Source organism: Strix uralensis, chromosome 1 (assembly GCF_047716275.1).
Source record: "Strix uralensis isolate ZFMK-TIS-50842 chromosome 1, bStrUra1, whole genome shotgun sequence".
NCBI lineage: Eukaryota > Metazoa > Chordata > Aves > Strigiformes > Strigidae > Strix > Strix uralensis.
The window spans coordinates 150,960,361-150,982,342 of record NC_133972.1 but is presented as its reverse complement, the minus strand read 5'-3'; the positions used below and the strand labels follow the sequence as shown (position 1 = coordinate 150,982,342).

Below are 21,982 nucleotides of genomic sequence, written 5' to 3'. Positions count from 1 at the left end.
AAGATTTTTACATCAGTATTCCTTCAGAATATTGATGCAAATCTATTTACCGTTTACTTTGGTAATTTCTAAGGGCTCAATTTTAAAAAAAATCTTATTGGATATAAGCAGCTTGTTTTCACTTGCTAGGTCTTTTACAGCTTATTCCCTCCTTTCATTTCTCAATCAGTTGCAGCATGTTAAAAGCTGATTCTTCCTTCAAATTGATCTACAACTCACACCTCTATCACCTTGTCATTTTTTTTTTGCTACAATCTCTAGACACAGGACAGAACACAATTGTTGCCTACCATGATGACCAATAAAGTCTTATTCTTTTATTTTGATAGTCTGTTATACTTATGAATTTATTTTCTCATCTTACATTGAATCACAGAATATGTCAAGTTGGAAGGGACCCATTAGGATCATCGAGTGCAACTCCGTGCTCCTCACAGGTCTACCTAAAACTAAATCATATGAGAAAGAGTATCATTCATATGCTCTCTGAACTCTGACAGGCTTGGTGCCATGACCACTTCCATGGGGAGCCTGTTCCAGTGACTGACCACCCCCTCAGTGAAGAACCTTTTCCTAATGTCCAGTCTGAATGTTAGAGCCAAGACTTGTTGGGGTTTTTTTGCTCCAGCAAAGGTGACATGAGAAGTCCTTCTTAACCTGCCTCAATTCTGTCTTGGAATTCACTGCCTCATCCTGTTATGTCAAGCGTACTGTTTGTGGCTACACAGTAGCTCGAATGACAAAATCAATGAAGGTAAAAATTGCATTTCTGAATTCTTTTGGCTTCAACATACAAAACATAACATACTGCTGAAAAAGCAGCACAACATCAGAAGTTTTCAAAATAAAATAACAATAGTTTTCATAACAGTAAAAAATGGAAATTAAAGTGTAAGCTTTTTTGAGTTTATCACACTACCTTCTTCCAGGATGGGTCTCAGCACAACAAATGGGATTTCCTGCAATGGTTCCATGTGTTTGTGTCCAGCACTCATAATCTTTATCTGGGGCAAGCAGACAACAAGTGTGCCAGGCATACTGGCCTGCCCGTGGTACCAGCTTCGTACAGTCCCAGGAATGTCACCTGATACAATAGTACTTGGGGAAGGCAGGCTATCATTCGGAAGGAATACACAACAAGATTGCACTTCAAGCTGAAAAAACAAAGCCAAGAAAGATTTCTCAGAAACAAATTAACATTTTTCCCCCCGATGTGGAGTATTCATCTTGGTACAAAATCTCAAGTTACTCATCTATCATAGTTGATTGAAAATAGTCTTAGCTTTTAGTTGAATTAAGAGGAAAGATAACACAAAATGTTGGAAAATAATATATTCTTGTAATGGGATGTAAAATAATGTATGATTATGGGAGGGTAGGAAAGAAGCGTGATTTTGGTCTCTAAATTTGATCAGAAAGGTGATGCCACATAAACTGAACATACATTTATCTATATTTCAACAGCCTTTCACAAGAAGCTTAATTGAGTCAGAAAATGTTTTCACAAAAAAGCTGAGAAAGCCTTCCTCTTTTTGCAGTTCTTTAGCTTTCATGTTACAATCATGAGCATGTACAAAAAGGTTAACCATTAGATAAACTAGGGAAAATACAAACTTCAGTGAAAAACTGACTTTAAAACAAATGGATAGGTGCACACATATACAAGGACAGAGAAATGAATAAATTTCACAAAGTTTATAGAGTTTTTGTCCTGTTTTAATTGCAAATCAGAAGTAGTGCATATGGTTTCATATGAAATAGCGTTTTTTTGTTCTTTATTTTGAAGCAGTGCTGTTACCCTGAAACATTTCTGACCTATCTCCTTATGATCTTCTAGCAACGCTGAGTGAACCCAAACCTCATCATGGCTTGTTAACTCAGAGATGGTGTAAGCTGCAGACTGTTAGTCTTCCTTGGCTCTTACAAGTAATATTCTGCACCTGGATATCAAATAGACCTAACAGCCTGCACATTTGAACACTTTGTTAAGCAAGTACAAGCTATGATTCAGTTAATTTCTTCACACTGTTTGGAAAAGCCTAGTGTACAAAATGTTGGACACAAGATGTTATTTGTAGCTGTGATAAAAGAACATTTGTTTGCTGTAAACTTACGTAACAGTCTTTCAATTTGACATCATTAAAGAGATCACAGCTTAAAACTGACAACCCAGGTTTGTACTCCATACCCTCCCCTGAAGGCTAATAGTCCCTTAAGACCACAATAGTGATTTGCAATAGAGATGGAATTCCCCAGCACCGTAAATACTTTGCCAGCCTAGTGAGAACACAGATATTCATCTTTATTTCAGTATTTTTGTGCCCTTTTGCTTAGACAAACTGACAAGAATTCACTGCAGAAAAATATAAGTAGAATTTTGCAAAAATAAATACATTGTTACATGAAGTCTGTGTTTGTTTCTAGTTTTAGAACTGTTTGATTTGTAAAATGAAGTTAATTACATCTTTGATAAGTAGTTTATTGATCCAAGGTTGCAGAGTGTACTTTATTTATACTGGATGAAAAGCAACAGTGTATTGTTACAGATGTAATAGATTTGGATTTTTTTTTTTAACTGGTAAATTAGTCATTGTGTCAATATGCAAAGATTTTTACACTGACACATTAGATCGTGTTATGGTCTATTAGTAATAGGTTGCAGGTCAAGCCATTGTGGGATAATGATAAATAGATGACAAAAGAACTTATGATCAGTATAACTTTTGTTTTATCAGTGCATTTGCTGAGTAAACAGTTTATAACAAATCATCCATTCTTCATATATATATATATCCATGATGATTAACATCAAATGCTGCCTGGATATACAAACCATGTGGTAATAATAATAAAAAAATTCCACCAACTTGGAGAGATATTATACTTCATCACATTACCAGCAGCACGATCTACAGGAGATGTTTTACAAAGTACTCCTGAGAAGAGAGGCTCAATACTCAGTAGAGTTTTTACACTTAATTTACAGTGCAGTACAGCTTTGTACTAAAGACAAATTATTCAGATTATTTTTGTTTTATTTTACTTTGCCCTATCAAGAATACTGAGGTGGAATCACAACAGTTTTACTCCTCCAAATGCCTGAGGGAAATGCCTGTTTACATAGGCAGCTACTTTGCCATTCATTTCCAAACTGAATGGGAGTTGGAGCATAAATTTTGGTGGGGTTTACATGATAGCATCAGGCACTCCATATGTATGTAATATTACAGATCTGCTTACAGATATGGTTTATTTGTGTTTCATTTAAAGTTTTATATGAATAAATGAATTTTGAAAAACGTTATTGCAGGATTTCAAAGGCCAACACAATGAATATATGGCAAGATTCCACATTTTATGGCAAATCATGCAATTATTGTAATTACATAAGAAATTGCCAACTTGGATGCACAAAGATCCAGTAAGTGCAAAATTGAATTTCACCTGTTGAACTTCTCAGAGGCAGATTCAGCTTACATACAATCAACTTCAATGGAATTTGGTACATTTATCTGACAGAATCTGGAGATCTGTCTAATAACAAGTTCCAGTGAAGGAATGGAAGAGTGCACCTAAAATGATGGAATTATATGTTGGACAAAAGTGAGAATGTGCACTACATATTGCTTCACCAATTGGAAAGTGCTTTAAAATATATGTAATCCAAATTCTTAAAATTAAACTACATCAATAGCATATATTAAAGCTATCATATAAATCTTTTTACACTTTTTAAATAACTGTTAAACTGTGTGTCTAAAATTGTGAATTTAATGTAAAATGTGACTGATTTATGTAACTGAATATAAATCTGCAGCAGTAAATCGTGCATTAATGTAAGGATCTGACAATCCAAGGGAAAGAAAATGAAGTAATCTGCCAGTAAGAAGTCCTCAAGCTGGGGGTCAGATCCTGTTCATGGAAACCATCTGGTTGGGACCCTCCAAGCCACACCAAACACAAATGATCTTTTAAAAAAATATCCTATTCATTAATGCTTCGCAGCTGCACTGAGTGTTACTTCATTTTTCCATGGCAACATCCTTTCTGTTTCAAGGATCTTATTTCAGTTTTGGTAGCAACGTGTTCTTTGCCAATACTGAACACATTCATGTGTTAAAGAGAAGGAATTATTACAAATTCTTGAAACAGAATCACCCCCTATTTTCATTCTATTATGTCAAGGTCTATACATGCTAAGTAATGCACACTAACGATAAACCAATGAAGTAAGCAGCATTCTCCCATCCACTTCTAAAAATTTACACAAAGCGTATTGATCTAAGCTTTTACTAATATAAAAGCCTAAAAAAGTGCAATGACTTAAAGACTCTGTTGTCTAAAAAGGAAAATATTAAGTTACTGGACTAGATGGAGTGTTTTAAATTCATGTTTTATAAAAGAGAATGTTGCTCAATAGAGACAACAGTGAAATACACGCTGCAGAAGAATTAGGTCTAACTGAGGAGGGTGGGTGGGTGGGAGTGAAACAAAACAGGTGACATGCCGTAATTATCCTGCACAAGTGCAACAAAGAGGGACAGGTTGTACAAAAGTCTTCACAGCCTTTCATGATAGTGATACCATAAGGAGATTCCCTTCCCTATCTCACATCTTATAGCTATATAAACCATTTAGAGGCATTGAAGATGACCCACAAGGTGACACTCACATAAGGGTGTCTCCTGGAAAGTGATATCTCTTCACACTAATCATCATCCATCATATACTCTTGGCAGAGTCATCTCGCAATGACTTCCAAAACTGCAAAGAACCACTGTTATACATCTCATGTAGGGGTTCTGGTGCGGTCATTACTATAAGACTATACCTCAGCCTCTGACATCCAAATTAGCTCTACTTAATTAGGCCATCTGCAGCTGAGTCAGACACAAACTGTTAGAATTTTAGAAGACAGGTCAGAAATTCATGTTTTGAAGTTAGACAAAAAGTAAAAATAATATAAATGGAAGGCAGAGTACATGAGTAAGAGAAGTAAGAGCACAGGCTACCTGTACATGACTATAATAGGGATCAGCTGCATTTTCTGTGACTACTTAAAACACAATGTTTTAGCACTATGTGGTATTCCTATTCTTTTCTAAGAAAGCTTGATTTTTAAAAGTTTTTATTTAGTTATGGAAAATTTAATTTTTTGTTAGTTTGTGGTAAGTAACCAACTTAAGAAATCATCCTATCTCATAACTGCTAAATAACTGCTGATAGCTGTAACTGCTAAGTTACAAGTCACAGAATCTCTTCCTGACCCATGAATAAAGACCACTGTTCAAAGAACAGGAACTCTAGTCAATCTCATCCTTACGTTTCTGTTCTTTCAATCAATGTTTCACGTTGACTAACATTTTGTAAAAATTATATGCTTTAAAGAAAATATTATTTTCAATAATTTCAGGAAACAGACTCATTTTTTCAAATAATCTCGGATATTTAAAGGTATGTGGAATATCTGGCTAAGTTTTATATGTAATAATTACACTCTTATTCAGTTGGCATTCATTGCAACATTACTCATTAATTCATTTGCTTTTAATACAGATCCTTCATTGTTCTCACTGGAATTCAGCATTAACAACCAATTAAAAATAATTGTGTTTATATTACTAAGAAGAACACATGAAAAGTGAGTATTACCCTCCTACACAGCGTAACTGCCAAAAAGACTTCAAGGTTGCATATAAAAATCTTACAACAACTAAATAATAAAAACAACTTTTTATAGTTAAGTATGAAAGTCTTTTCACTTAAATACTAATAGCTTACCACAACTCCAATGCACAAAATCTTCATGCAATATTCTATCATGAGCAAGCCAGGGCTAGGGCTAAGCAAGTACCAGCTTTGGATCCAAAATAAACTTTCCAGTTACTTTGGTTCCAAACACATTTACTTACTCAAACTTCCACTAAAAGAATAATCCTTTGATGATTTTAAGTTATGAAGTACTGTTTTATCTGATGACAACTACAGACTTTTCTGTTCTACAATCATGTTAATAAAAGATCCAGGAACATGAAAACAGCTTTAGAAAAAAACCTTAGAGTCTAAGTGCTCCAGCACTTAACCAAAATATTCTAGAAATGTGCCTTGTTCATGCCAAATGATAATAAAATACAGAAAATCTGTATGAATTTAACATATAAATATATTTATGTGTTTAATAAAATGCATAGTATATTATGTTTAATAAAATAAATGTATCATACTGTACTTGAATTGAAAAACAAACAGAGTCATAACCTTCATCATCTTATCCTCTATACATTGCCTTGCACAAACTTCAGCTTTCCCATTTAGGCTGGTACTGAAGGAAAAAAGCTACATATATACATTTGTGTCTTGAAAAATATATTTAAATAAAATACACATAGGGATTACTAGCAATAATAAAATGAAAAACGAGCATATCTATAAATCCTTCATATTTAACTAAGGACTACTGTATATTTATTTGGAAGCACATTCTTGGGACTTCTCCTGTGGTGTTTCCTTGGAGTCTGTTGAAACTTTTCACTGGTATCATGTAATGTCCTTCTGGCAAGATATTAGCATATACTTTACCAAATATGATCAAACCATAAGGATAAAACATATCAAAACTGTGTAAGCTGTTGTATGAATTCATAGGGCCATTTAATTTCAACATAGATAAAAACTAAAAATATAAATTCATACTCAAAATGACAAAAATTGAAAGCACGAGTACCTTACCGAAAAACCCTGTAAGTAGTAAATAAATCTAGAAAGAGCATCTAACACAAAAAAAATCTCTGCCAGTATTAGCTCTAATCCATGAGCGTATTACATTAGAGCAGCGATATATTTACAAATTACTCTCTGAGAAAACATGTGCCTATCACTGTCATCAGATTTTATCTCCATAAAAAACCCACTAGTTTGAACACAACCTTTTTTTCTATTTGGTAACAAATAGAAAAACTTCCTTTTTAGTTGGTCAGTATCTTACCCATTCTTTGAAACAAATCCACTTTGCTGGTTGTTCACGTAACAAAGCGTACCTTGAAAAATGTAAGAGCAGACTATATTCATCCCAATTCAATTTTCCCCATTCGTAAAGGATCCAGTTCTTCATCATCCTCAGTATTATATTATTATTTTTATTATGACTCAAACTATAAGCATCACTTACATAGGGAGTGTCATCGTGCTAGGTACCACCCAGACGCATAAAAAAATATACTGCTTCCTTCAAAGACCTTATAAATTATCTCTCTTGAGTTCCCTTATCTAGCCATTTTAATCTCTAGTGGTGACGCCATTAAGAAAGAAAGGAAAACAAGCAAAATACCCACGAAATTATGATGAAAGAGCTGGCTGAAAACTAAATGGAGTTAATAGAAAGCATCTCTTCAACTTGAGCGTGTTCTGCAATCAAGTCACAAGCCTGAAGTTCTTGCTCAGGCGGAACTTAAACTTTCAGCCTTTCTAATATTTTGAACCGACACTACTTTCTGCATGAAAGAGGAGTAAGACAGACACAGGTTTCAGGATAAGCCTGTTATAAATAAATACATTTCTTGGTAGGAAGAATAACAGGCATTCAATGAATAATTTCCATCAGAAACAGGGGTGTGTGTATTTTTTTTTAATTATATTTTAACACAAAACCAGTTTTGCTACTGTATGCTGGTGTACCATAAAATACCAATCTCATAGAATGTACTATTCAGAAGGCACAGACTATACTTTTAAGTTAGGGTAATTTCTAAGCAGGCACTTGATATATACTTGGAAGAACGGAGTCCTAATTCTAGCATTTCTAAGCCATCTAGTACTTGATCAATCTTAACACTGGACTTCCAACATGGCCTTTTTTGTGAATAGCATGCATATATACTGCTACATGAAAACTCTGCTTTTAATGATGAGCAATCAAAGTCTAGAGCAGTATAGGATGAAATTGTTTAATCCACGTGGTCATCTACTTGTCCTTTATGAAAAGGTAGACAAGTAAGCAGTTGAGCCATCACTGTATAACATCATATTGTATCATACACCCCAAGAAAGTATTTATCATACACACTTTCCTCTAATATTTTAAAAAAGGAAGGTATTCTGCAAATCTAACTATGGATAAAAAAAGCGTATAGCTATGTTTATAATACAGAAAAGTGCGACAAGCAGTTTTTCTTCATATAATTTTTTTAAGGGTCTTCCCCTTAGATATAAAAAAGTGCTTCAAAAACTAATATTCTAAAACCAAAGCATTCTTTGCTTAATTTACCAAAAATCTATATTTTATTTTTCATTCTCTAAGACTTTGAAACTACTGAAATAAGACAATAAAACTTGGGAGCTCCTTTAAAAACCCTCTAATAAAAAGCACTAGGATGCATAAAAAGTATCATAAAGTTTGGAAAGACATAGGTTTTTTCACTTCCTTTTCATCTTACCTGAAGTGTAAGGCGCTTAACTGCATTCCACACTATTCCAATAAATTCCTTCATTCTTTCTTCAGGACTTCTGCAGCTTTCAGATGAGTTCAGCATGGTTTTCACAGGAAGTGACAAGGGACGAGATTCTAATGCAAATAACAAAACTCAGTTTGACAAAGAATATATAACTAAACAACACACTTACTGGTAGCAAATAAAAAGATTACTAGTTTTAAATTCTAAAAGAGATTTTCTCTCACTATGTACATAATAATAGTGTGTCTATTATTAGTTTTAAACTTGGCAATACAACTGTATCAGTTAAGCCTAGTGAGAAATGCAATGAAATGAAATGTTTAAACTTTTTAAAATGTAAACTGTTCAGAAAATATTATGAAGAATGTTTGACCTAAGCAAATTAAGACAGTTTTCAAAGTGTGATAACCTATTTGGTGACGGAATAGCAATCTAACAGGTTTTCATATACATTGCTGCCAGTGTAATCTAAAAAAGATTTTAGTTTTCTAAACTCATTGTAAGAAATGAAAGACAGCCCATATTAAATTACAGCCTTTCATTTGTTCTCTTTTAAAAATGCACTTAAAAAACCTTGAGTATGCTTCCAAAAAAAAAGGCATGAAAATTAAGCCATTTTCTTACTTTGTCAAGCTTAAAGATAAAAGTATGAAATATTTCAGCATAATTTAATGTTTTCGAGTAAAAAGAGAATTTTTCTTATATTGATAGTCACATGAATATGAAAAGATTTTAGATAACAGAAGCATTTAATTGAGTATGAGCATAGTAGAACTTCAAAAGAGGACTAGTGAGGAGATCAAGTAACAACTACAAATTCATTAAAGACTGTATGAGTGGTACATAGTTCTTCCTGTCATCTCTTACAGATATCTTCTTTCTTATGTTTTGGGATACTCCCCAAATTATTGGCAGCTTCCTTAACATTTCTAGTTTTGACCTACATGTTGTTGAGCTGACAAAACTGCAGGAATAAATTATTAAGTCTTCATGACTTCATTTTCAACTAAATTGACATCAGCACAAGTGTGACAATTTATGTCTCCCAATTATACAGCTAGAAGAAATCTGTGGCATACAAACTACAGAAAAATCTTAAAACAAAATTATGCTATCAACTGAACTCAGGTGAGCGAAAGTATATGTGGGTCTTCAGTCAGTTTTGATCATGCAAGGAAACATGCAAAGATTTAAAAATGAAACATCTGAGAAATTAATTTCTGCCAAGAGTGTGCAATGTTAGTGCCACTTGAGGAATTAAATTTGTGATGTTTTTCCCATCAAGGCTAGGAAAGACCAGAGTTAATTAATATTCTAGACAAAATCCTTCAACAAATAGTATTTTTAATGATCTGAAAAGAAAGAGAAGCATTAACTTTATTAAACTGATGGGGAATCAAAAGATTGAAAAAGAGAAGTGGTCAAAAAACGGTGAAAGAGAATTTTTATGGCTTCAATACAATTAGTCCTCTCAGATATTCCTGGCTCCAATTATGGATCCATTAGAATGATAAAGAATGAAAATTGGATCACGAGAACGTAAAAAGCATGACATTTCAGGATTGTTTGTTGTCAGCTGTGCTGGAGAGACAAACAAGTAAACTGTTCACATGGACAAGCAGCGTGGAGTAGCTATTTCATAATATTTTCTCATGTGGACACTTTTATGCCATGCAGTGAGTATTACATCCATATTATGAATAGATTAAAACAAACACATTCAGTGAGGAATAGCTGTTCTGCTTTAACTTCTTACGCTACCTCAGTTCACACCATCTTCCCTGTGTAGTCAGTCCCTACACTACACATATTACAAAGTAAGAATTAGGAACAGCTTGAGTATCAAGAAATATTTAAATAGCAGCATTACTGGAGCATAGAACTCCAAAATACAAGTGTCGGTAAGGGTGAGAACAGTATACAAAGTCACTGTGAGACTCTGGAAATCTCACTGGCAGGAATGCTTCAGGTCAGGATGAACAGATATATTCCACAACACAATCAGCAGGGAATATCAACATCCTATGCCACTGAACAAGTGCATTCCTCATGAGTGGGATCTAAAACTAGGCTTTGTTCCAGTCTCCTATGTTTTGTTCACTGGAAGACACACACCCTGCTAATTCTCTCTCAATTAGAGGAATCAACTTTTTAATGCTAGAAACAACTATCTGTGAATTAAAAATAAAATTAGCTGGCCAAAGCACCACTTGTTTCTCTCCATATATGTGCAATTCAAACCTGCAAAGCTGATTTAAATTTCAGGACTATCCATGATAGACAACAGCTTCACTGTAACACCCCATACTCAACCAAAATACAAAAAAAAAAAAAAAAAGCCTTGAAACCCAACAAACAGCTAAGGAACCATTCAACCAGAAATCGTGGAAAATAGGGAAGTAATAAGAAGTGTTTCAGAGTGGAAAGAAGAAACAAGCACAGAAGAAACTCCTGAAAAGAAAATAAGAAAGAAGTCCTCTGTTCATTTTTTTCCTGTACTGGTAAGTCCCAGAGTTTTGTCTGAAGGGATGCAGGGACAGAACAGCGTCTTAATTCCCCGTCAGGCAAGGCCATCAGTAGATGACAGTTACTAAGAGACTGTAGCAGTCTGATGTGGCTATCATGTGTGTTTGGCTTAGTCCTCTACAGTAGACATGTAGACTGGATCAGCTCCATCTCTCTTGGTATGAAAGTTAATCTCCTAAAATAATTATGCTGCTCAGCTACTACTGAACTGAAAACCTAGGAACATTTCCTGGCACTGTAATCAGCCTTGTGTTGAAGCCAGGAGCCAGTAAGCAATAGCTAGACAGAAAATACGATTTGTATGGAACACTTACAAGCTGATGAAGAAAAAAAAGAAACAAACAGAGGGGGGGCTGCTTCAGGTTGTACAATGTGAATATTGAAGAAAACCAGCGTACAGGAACATAAAATGTTCCTACTCCCATCTTCCAGTCCCATATTGTGCAATTGTTATTTTTGTACCACAATGATTTCAATCAACTATCAATCACTCAGAAGCCACCACACTCACCATCAATTTCAGAACACACACTGGTAATGAACAGACTTTTTACGAAGGACCGATCAGATCAATCAGGATTGAGCTACCAGAAGCAGCAGTTTTCATAATTAATTTCACAATTTACAGCTAAAGCACAGAGGGAGCTCCAAGTGGCAATCCTGCAAAATTAATCCTAAATGTACTCTCTTTGTAGGAGGTGACACTAAGCAAGACTTATAGGTATAAATCCTAGATAGAGGCATCTGCTTAAATAGACATATGTCTCCTTTGTGCTTTTCAGCCTACTGGGAACTGGTTGCTTTGGAAGTCTAATCCAGAAAATACTTAGAAGTTTTAAAAACAAAAAGATCTTTGGGGAAAATGGTGCTATTCTGTGCTATTAATATTCAGTGACCTAAGGAACATGAAAGGGAAAATAAAACTTTTGCAGTATGAAGATTTGGGGCAAATGGACATTTCCTCAAATAAGTCAAAGCAGAAAAGACCACAGATCAGAGATTTCCCGCTACTGGGTCGAGGGCTACTGATAAACTGTACTCACCACTGGCCTCATGCTTTCCATTCCTCCTCTCTCCTTACAGCTAACAACTGAACTAAAGTGAAGTAAACTACAATGCTAATTCCTTGTTCCTAATTTGTATGTTGTACAGATCTATCATATCTCATCCCTCTGGCGCAAGATGACTCATTTCTCCTGGGCTACTATGAGCCTCAGATACCTCAGGCATAAAGAGGGCAGCAGCTTCTTCTTGGAAGAGGTCATCCTGCTGCAGGCAAACCTGTAATGTCAGTGATCTCCAAAAGCTCAGAGAGCTCCTACTGAAAGACAAGGTTCACAGACAGACACCCATGCAGCAATCTGCAGGATAGATAGTCTCTTTACCATCCCATCGTATGACCGTACTCAAAATGCATCTGTCATATGACCTCAACAAGCTGGGCAAGCTTTCCCTCTCACATCACATCATTAGTCATATAACTTCTCACACATCAGAACTGAGTTAAGCTGAGAAAAATCCTACTGCAAACTAATCATAGTTACTAAGAGGCCATGACAGCAAAACACATGAACATTAATAGTATTTAAAAGAAGAAAGAAATCAGAGGAAAGCATTCTGTTATTACGTGGCTCTTTCTGGAAAGATTTTTCCTCTGATAAAATTAGAAGTAGTCTCCATAGTGTCAAAGAACTCACTGGGATTTCTTAATATCTACTCACATTTTCATGCATTAGACATGGCTTTTTATCAGAAATACAAACAAAAATACCAAGGTGTTTGTGACAAATGCAAGTCATTAAGGAATTGATCAAGGGGTCTAAGGGATTAGAAATGAGATTAAAATGCAGTGGAGGAGAAAATTCAAACTTCAAACAACTCTGAAAAAAATCTAAATGGCCTACAGATTTTTTTGGTGGAAGATTAATTGGTTTCTTCATATGCAAAACAAAACAAAAACTAGCCCACCCCCAACCCACCACCTACTTAAAACTTACTTGCTCTTTTCTGTAAATCAGCGGGTTTTGGTTTCTATAAATAATATTGTGCAAAAGTAAAAATTCAGCGAAACTTGTTATATAAAAGCTTGTTTGTCCTTAGGTTTACATTCCAATTTTCCTCATAAGTCTACATATTTTTATATTTGCAACACAACAGAACTAAATATATATGTCTATATATAGAGAGATATCAAGACATTACAAGTTATTCACTTTTGTGTGTATATGTATGACAGCCAAAGAAATAAATTCTGCTCTCAATAGAATGCATTTCCATATAATTTTGTTCCATGATATAATATTAAAACACAAGAAATTGCAAAATTTCCTATCTTAAAGTACTACTTTTTCCCACAATCCAATTTAAAAATAAAATGTTAATCTAAATAGTAGACTCACTGAAACCATTAGATGAAGCTCAAAGCTATATTTACCAGTATTTTCTGAACCACCCGTATCCATCAGAAGTGTTTCAGAAATATTCACATTTTTGCGGTATCCTAAGAGAAATTACTCCCTATACTCCCATACCTGGATGACTGATATTTTAATTACTCATGTAACTGAGATTTTATTTTCTAAGGATAGACTATGATGACCTATATGTAAAAAAGTTTGCACTCTTCACCAGGATGCTTGAGAATAAAAGCAGTGCTTAACTAAAATAACAGCAGGAAGTCCTTCTAAGCTTATAAAAACATGCAATATGCTTGCCCACTTACTGAACAGTCTTTGCATAAATAATTTTGTTATTGTGCTTTGAGCGTTTTGCATTCTACTTTACTAATGGTGCAGATTATACATTGATTTTATCAATCAAGATGATAATTGAGCCACACAGTCCCTGACAACTAGCCAGAGCAAATCCTTTATACCCAGGGAAATGGCAGCACAGAAGTGTAGCATGGCGTAGTGACTAAATTAGAACCGTTATTCAATTAGCAGCAGAATAAGTGTTAAAATACAGAGGCTTTTGACTTTTTACCCAAGGTGCCTTCCTCTAGAGTAAACATATGTCAGTAAACAATGACAAATGTGATATTAACATGGTTGTGCAAGCAGAAAGGATCTTTCTGTGTGAAAGTGGGGGCTGACTAGGGAATGGTTATGGTCTGCATTTTCTTCCACCAAATTCTTAATGATTGGTGCACTGTTTCTAGCAAAAAAATACCTATTTAGTTCTGGGAACAAAAATAAAAAAGGACTGACACTTTCATACAAATCAGTAACAGCCCTTAACAGGCAAAACTGCGCTACTATATTAGTAATTACAAAAATGTGTTATAAGTATGCTCATATCTAAAGTCCATGCCTGAATTTATCTTAATATCGCTTATCATTCCAAATAATTCCAAATAAATGTTATACTATGAAGCAAGAATTTCAGCCTTTGGATTTGCAAGAACTTTTCTGATAAATGCAGGAGCAATTCTACCTACTTCCTGCCTTTTTAAAAATACACTGAAAGTTCTTAGTCTTTTAAATATAATCTAAAAATAAACACCCATTCTTTCTCTCTCAACTTTGAATTTCTCCATACGGAAAGCATGTTTGATATACTACATTCGCTTTGTGTTATTAATGTTTTTGAAATCTACACACCAAACTCAAGAAATCATGCCATCTTAACACAAAAGTCAAACATTTTACTAGCTATGAAAACTCACAATAATTAATTCTCAATATAGGTATATGATTGTCCAGCCATTTCGAAGTTACTATAAATCAGCTGTGAATGGAGACCTTCCTTTCAAATAATCCTTCCAAGAACTAAACTCTATTTATAAAACCAAAAGAATTCTAGTATTTTCAGGCACCCTAGGTAAATGTGCATCAGATTTAAATTCCCCTAGTTTACTTTGTCTATTCAGCATCTCTTTAATTTCATTCACCTTCCCAAATAAATCATCAGTCATACATTTCATAGCAGGCATGAATAAACGATAATCATTCAGTTCATTGAGCAGAAATAGTGACCTACTAATTCAAACGCTTCAGATAATCCATTGATTTCTCACCAGCCAGACTTCTCTCACATTTGCCAGTATTTTGCATTCCAACAGCTCATTTTAGAAGGAATCTAGTTTAGCATTCTAGTTGTACTTAAAGGGAGGGGGGGGGGGGAATCAGTAACTGCATCCAGTTTTGCTACATACAGGTCATATTCTGCCACAATGTACTCAATAGAAAGTTTATTAACTTAAAATGAAACTTCAAATAAAAATACTAACACAGCATCAGTTGGTCTAAATAAAATAGAGATATGTCTACACTTAAAGCTTCCACTTTCCTCCACTTTCATGGCGAAGTATTTAATAGTGGTTCAAAAACATCTTGTGTATACTTTGAAGGAATTTTAAGAATTGCTTGAGTAAAGCTTTCAAAATCGAATTACTAACACTTCCCATAACAACCAAGAAGTTCCAGTTACAGTAAGTATCTAACAACCAACTTATAAGCGCATTATTATATCTACACTATCAAATGTTTGGAAGTGATTGAAAGAAAAGGTGGGGATCTTTCTTTGCCAGGTTTCCTATGGAAATAAGGCTTATGCAATCCTATACTCTATGCATACACATGCAACTAATTTGTTTGTCCTCTAATCCTTTTGCATTTGCTGGTCAATATAAATAAAATTTGACACTTTGGTTTTAATCACTATTCAATAGTTTGCACAGGACAGCTTTCAAAGACTACCCTATCCATCTACTACAGCCCACAATATCTTCTTATATAGGTATGTTATATATATATTACATATTTATACACACACACACTAATCATTTTGTCACTACCCAGACATAAGAGCTATACTTCTACGCATAGCTACGGGTCTGCAAATCACTATACATTGAACAGGGAACTGCTGAATTGCTGGAAATGGGAGAAGTGTGTGGATAGAGGAACTGAGGTAAATACTTATTACTTTTTCTAATATTTCTTTATCACCTTGCTTGTTCACAGCCACATTATACAAAATTTAAACCATATATTCTATTACCTCATTCTATTTTTGAAGCCTCTGTCATTAAGGAGATTTATATCTAACTACAATTTGAGACTTAAGAACAGAAACCTTGGATTTTCACAGACAGATACCATATAAATAGTAGTTTTGCTTTTTTCCCATGCTTCATTTTTGGCAAGGTCTCAGCAGCCATTAACTAATAAACTGAATTCAAGATAGTGTTTTAAATCATTTTACAGCTGTGATTACAAACTGCTTTCATTTAATACATAGGGTTGGTTTCTAGCAGTTCTCAAGGCAGGGACTGCTGAGATCATGCTAGACTTGAAAAGGATAAAATCAAAATCACCACCTGAATAGCATGATTTTAAGATACAATTCTCTTTTGATCTGCAAAGACTATGCATATGTGCTTGATAACAGTGTAGGAGTCTCAGTTTTATCAATGTAGGAATCTCAGTTTTCTGACAACTTAAGGCATCTGTACCTAGAGCCTTGATGATTAAGAAACACCAGGCTTACAAGGATCGTTGCCCCTTTTACCTAGAATGCTTCTGTAGCATAGGTAGCATTATATGTCCTAGACCTATAGCCAGTGTGGTATTGCTGGTTTAAAAAGGCGAGACAAACAATCACAGAATCACAGAATCGTCTAGGTTGGAAAAGACCTTGAAGATCATCCAGTCCAACCATTAACCTAACACTGACCGTTCTCAACTACACCATATCCCTAAGCGCTATGTCAACCCGCCTCTTGAACACCTCCAGGGATGGGGACTCCACCACCTCCCTGGGCAGCCCATTCCAACGCCTAACAACCCGTTCTGTAAAGAAATGCTTCCTAATATCTAGTCTAAACCTTCCTTGGCACAACTTGAGGCCATTACCTCTTGTCCTATCTCCTGTTACTTGGTTAAAGAGACTCATCCCCAGCTCTCTGCAACCTCCTTTCAGGTAGCTGTAGAGGGCGATGAGGTCTCCCCTCAGCCTCCTCTTCTCCAGACTAAACAACCCCAGTTCCCTCAGCCGCTCCTCGTACGACATGTGCTCCAGACCCTTCACCAGCTTCGTTGCCCTTCTCTGGACACGCTCGAGTAATTCAATGTCCTTTTTGTAGTGAGGGGCCCAAAACTGAACACAGGAATCGAGGTGCGGCCTCACCAGTGCCGAGTACAGGGGTAAGATCACTTCCCTGTCCCTGCTGGCCACGCTATTTCTGATACAAGCCAGGATGCCATTGGCCTTCTTGGCCACCTGGGCACACTGCTGGCTCATGTTCAGCCGGCTGTCAATCAACACCCCCAGGTCTCTCTCTGATTGGCAGCTCTCCAGCCACTCCTCCCCAAGCCTGTCCCAATGAAAGAAACTCAGACAGAAAGTAGGTGAAATTAAAAGAAAGGAAACAAAGTGAAAAATTGTGGGAGCAAGGGACCCAGAAAAACTACAAAGGAGAAGAATCACAGGCACTCTGTTTTCAGGTTAATGAACTAGTCACTCATCCACCATATTCCAGCACATTATGTACCTGTAAAGAAACCAATTTTGAAAGAAAGGATCTACTGAAACTTCTCTAAGAATGAGATCTCACCTTTCACACTTACACCCATGCAACCTTTTCTAACCACTGTAACTGGTTGCTTTGTAATCAAAGCGGAGACTTTTTTTGGTGACATGGTATACATATTTGGTTTTTACTGTCCCCTGAATCTTCCAGTGCAAAGTCAATTCTGATGAACAGCTGAACTCTACAGGAAAAATTCCTAACATCGCATGAAGTTTCGGGAAGCTATTCAGAGAACAAGCCTGCATGGCACTGCAGTGTGACATGGCTCTTCTTTCTTTAATTAAGGGAAATCTGTTTGGTCTGCTGAAGTAGACAGGTAGCATTCTTTTAAATAATATCATTAGTATGCAAGGCTTTTGCTCTTTGGCATTCATTTTATATTTTTATTCCCCATTTTTGCATATATATCTCAAATACTTCAAGTATATTATACCTGGCATTTTATCTCCAGAGTACAACAAACAGGTAGACATTTTAAAACACTGGCTAGCCTTCAAATCAGCAGTGTCAGGCACACTACATCTTAAAAATTAACAAAACAGACACTCTGCTATATGTATGTAGCTTCACTTAAAAAAAAAGTAACATTTTTCAACAAATTTTTAACAGCTGAGAATTAATAAAACCAAATTTAGTAATCTCTTCTTTAGAAGACTGCTTCTAATTCAAAAAAAGAAAATGCTTAGCCAATGTTAACTCTTGAGAGAATTAGTACTATCACCCTTCACTTATTGGTATCAAACTCTATATCACAACATTGTTTTATAGAGAAGCCAAATATCTGCTTAATCACAAAAAAACCCCAGCATTTAGGCTAAACTTATTTGATAAACTGAATGAGTAAAGCAGTAGCTAACATAAATGAAACCTAAAAATTAAATTTTCATTTTTGCAGTGTGTGTTGTACTAAGTAATTTAAAACACATCTTGATATTGACTTCAAATTAAAAAGTGGAAGAAGTTGAGATGCGCAGAAATCCTTCTTTTGCTTTCAGGACATTATTTATAATTTATCATTTTGTTTTATCATTTCTGCGCTCACACACATAAAACCCTAACCAAAACCAAAACTGACATTCATGGCATTTCTCCCTCTTTTCTTTTAGAAGACTCTCCTGGTGTGATCATTACTGCAGAAAAGATAATATTCAAGGTGAAGAATAACAAAGGCTGAAGATCAAAACTGGCTACCGAGATGAGCAGGTACCAGACTGGGATACTAATTTTAAAAAAACTCAAGTACAAAGCTACTTCTGCAAACTACATGCATACTTTTATAAACCGGTAATTAACACAAACTAGCATCTGTTCACATAAATAGTTGGTTTTGAATGTGAAATATTCAAAATTACGTAAGTTTCTCTAGTGAATTACACCTTTATGCTTTGTTCACAGGTACACGTAGAATTAATCTCCAGAAGAAAAAAATCATATCATTTATGATGTTGATATAGCAGAACAGATGATAAATATAGTTAAAACAAGAATATACTTAGTACAGTCATTTCGTTACAGGCAAAAATACAGGTAATTCATAAATGAAAGGTAAAAGGACAAATGGTAAAAATAAAGTATATTCATAAATGAAATAGAAAAAAGTCTTTGAAATGAATCTAATATTTTACTACCAATGATAACGCGGCAACCCACATAATAGTCAGCAAACAGATTTTCTGGTTTTAGTCCTTTTTAATCTCAAAATAACAATTAACCCTACCACTAATGAACAAGACTGTAATCTCAGTTTCAAGCAGACAACATCTTGAAGTACTTCATGATTATCTGGAAATAAACATCAATGCAAAGGAAAAGAGAATTTGTTCAGTGTATTTCAGAAGGATTACTAAAAGTCTCAGCTGGATAGTCACTTTTTTTGGATAATCTCCTACTTTACTACTTGCAGACAGTATTATATGAATAAATACCCCAGAAAATCCTAGAAAGCCATATCATCTTGATTAGTGATAACAAAGTTTAACTTTAGCACTCTTAAGTGGCCAGAAAATATTCCTAAATTTAATAACTTCTTGAACTCCACAAACCGAAATGCCAACAAATACATTTTCTATGGGAGAGTGATTTTGAAAACAGTGAATTTTAACTGTTTATGCACAAATCTTGACTTCCATACATGCCAGACTTTATGCAATCTGAACAGACTGACTGAAATCAAAGAGATTAATCACAAAGTCTGATAAAATTATGGACTAAAATATTAAATATCAAGGCAAATAGCAGATATTAAATTGAAAATACATCTCCTTTATCTCATTTTAGAAAATATGTTACATGAAACTATCAGGGATAGTACCTAAATGAAAATGACAAAAAAACCCCACACATATATTTCAAAATCTAAGTTTGAGTATTTTTAATTTTAAAAGTTGTAATTTTCTAGGAGAATATTTTTTTAAAACTGAGAGTTGTTCCACAGTATTTGCACAGCTGATGCTGTTCAGTTGTGGACCCACATTGCTGAGGGAGGTTTCAAAGGCAGAATGGCTAGTTTCAATTAAGTGGTCATACCTGTTACTGTTTTTGTTTTGACAGGACTGCTGGCATACTCAGAGGCTTGATTTGATTGCTGCCTTGCCAAAGGTGCACTTCCAACTGATACTTCATCCTCTTTTTTTCGAGTTACTGACACACCAAGCGGAACAGTTCCTACAGACTGCTAAAAAAAAAAGTCTGTTGTGAACCACTCAAATCCAAAACACATTAATATTGAATGTGACGTCATAAGAAGCGTGTCTTAAACTACAGATTTTGAAATGTACAGAAGACAACTTGAAACAATGATTGGTGCACATATATTTTGAAAATAAATTATGAAACACTACTTTCAGACTTGCACTTATAATTATTTTAGTCATGTTATTCTGAAGAAAAGCTCTACAATAACAGAAAAAGTGAAATATAATGTATTAACTTAAAATACCATGCTTGTTACCCAATCAAAATGCATGTCAATAAACCTGGATGATGACCAAACTAAAATAATTCTCTAAATGTTTAATGGAAACTGGGAAAGTTTAGTCAGCTATGAAGATCGCAAAGTTTTGCAAAGAAAGTTATCAACCTTTATTAAACTCCGAAAGATTTATACATTATTATATTTGTTCCTCACATTTTAAATATCAAATTAAATTCTGACCACTACTGACTTCTAATTGTTTTGTCTTTCAAGCATATCAATAAATGACAAACTGTTCAAAATATGACACTGTTAAACAAAACTGAAGGCATTAAAATCTAGTTAGAAGGACTGCATCCTTATTTTAAGACCAGAAAATAGTGATGTGCATTAATCCACATGGGTTCTGGAAGTGAAGGTCCACAGATGTATACAGTCTATTGGTTTTGTTGTTACTTTTTTTTAACATGAGCTAGAAAAGACAAAATCATTAAAAGAATTGGATCCTAAATTTTGCTGTACAGTTGGCTGTTAACATTTTGCTGTAGCATTAGCTGCTACGTAAATTGTAGATGTATACCAGTTGACAAAAGCAGAATGTTGATTTTGCAGAGGGTTATCATTTAAAGATGACAAAAGTTTTTTCTAAAGATCAGACATTAGGATTACATGCATCTTAATCAATTTTTGTGTAATTTAATTTTGTTGGTATTGGAGTGAAAATGTAATCCATATAGCTGGGTAATGAGAAACCTCACACGTTGCATTAGGAATCTCTGTGGGAAACAAATTCGTGTGAGGCGGGCAATGTGCTTGTAAATTTTATCCAATAGAAAACAGATCACTGAATCCAGCAGTGTGCAACATGTGCACACATACAAAACCCCAAAACAAACAGAAAAATCATTTAATTGAAGGAGAACGACTTCCAAACGCCTTCACCATTTTCCACTATAAAAGTAAATTAAAATAAGAAAGACAATCAACTATTTAATCCTACTCCAGTGAATACAAACAACTTATACATACAGTGGTATGCAAAGTTAATAGGAAAATACTAATGTCAATGACAAACAGAACTCTCATTTCTCCTCCTCCCTCTGAATGTACAGCCATCAGCTTTGTCTCCAAAAGCACTAAAAAGCCATTCTGGAACACTGAAACATGCCACTTTGGTGTCCTCTTGCCATAACAGCAGCAAAAAACCCATCAGCTTTGAAAAGACAAGTTTTACACCAGTGCAATATTTCCCACATGCATACTTTCGTCACACACTTTACATGACTTATTTTCAAAATTTAGCAGTTTATCTGATACAATCTTTCATAAGGCAAAGCCATCTGCAGCTTTCCCATGACAGCAACTGTTGAGCCATGATTTGGCAACTCTGGACATAACACTGCAAGAACATTGACTTGCCAAAGTGAAGCAAGAGTTTCTGAAGAATGAACACAGACAATACAAGACAGTACAAACCAACAGGATGGAAATACTGTCTGAAGAAGCAGTATCTTTTTCTGAACCACTGAAGAAATGGATCAGCAAAATATAAGTTAC

At 34.9% G+C, this 21,982-nt stretch overlaps 1 protein-coding gene across 10 annotated transcripts in view; it reads right to left on the bottom strand.

Annotated features, from left to right (window-relative positions):
• The window catches only part of VPS13B (vacuolar protein sorting 13 homolog B), a 491,200-nt gene that overhangs the window by 238,720 nt on the left and 230,498 nt on the right, over positions 1–21,982 (bottom strand). For 9 of the 10 annotated variants that reach the window (XM_074885247.1, XM_074885238.1, XM_074885283.1 and 6 more), the window contains 3 exons: positions 20,038–20,185; positions 8,433–8,560; positions 920–1,154 (listed from right to left, as the gene is read on the bottom strand). In XM_074885247.1, coding sequence (XP_074741348.1) covers positions 920–1,154; positions 8,433–8,560; positions 20,038–20,185 — 511 coding nt within the window. The remainder of the gene's footprint in view (positions 1–919; positions 1,155–8,432; positions 8,561–20,037; positions 20,186–21,982) is intronic. The other variant, XM_074885274.1, reaches the window with a different exon arrangement.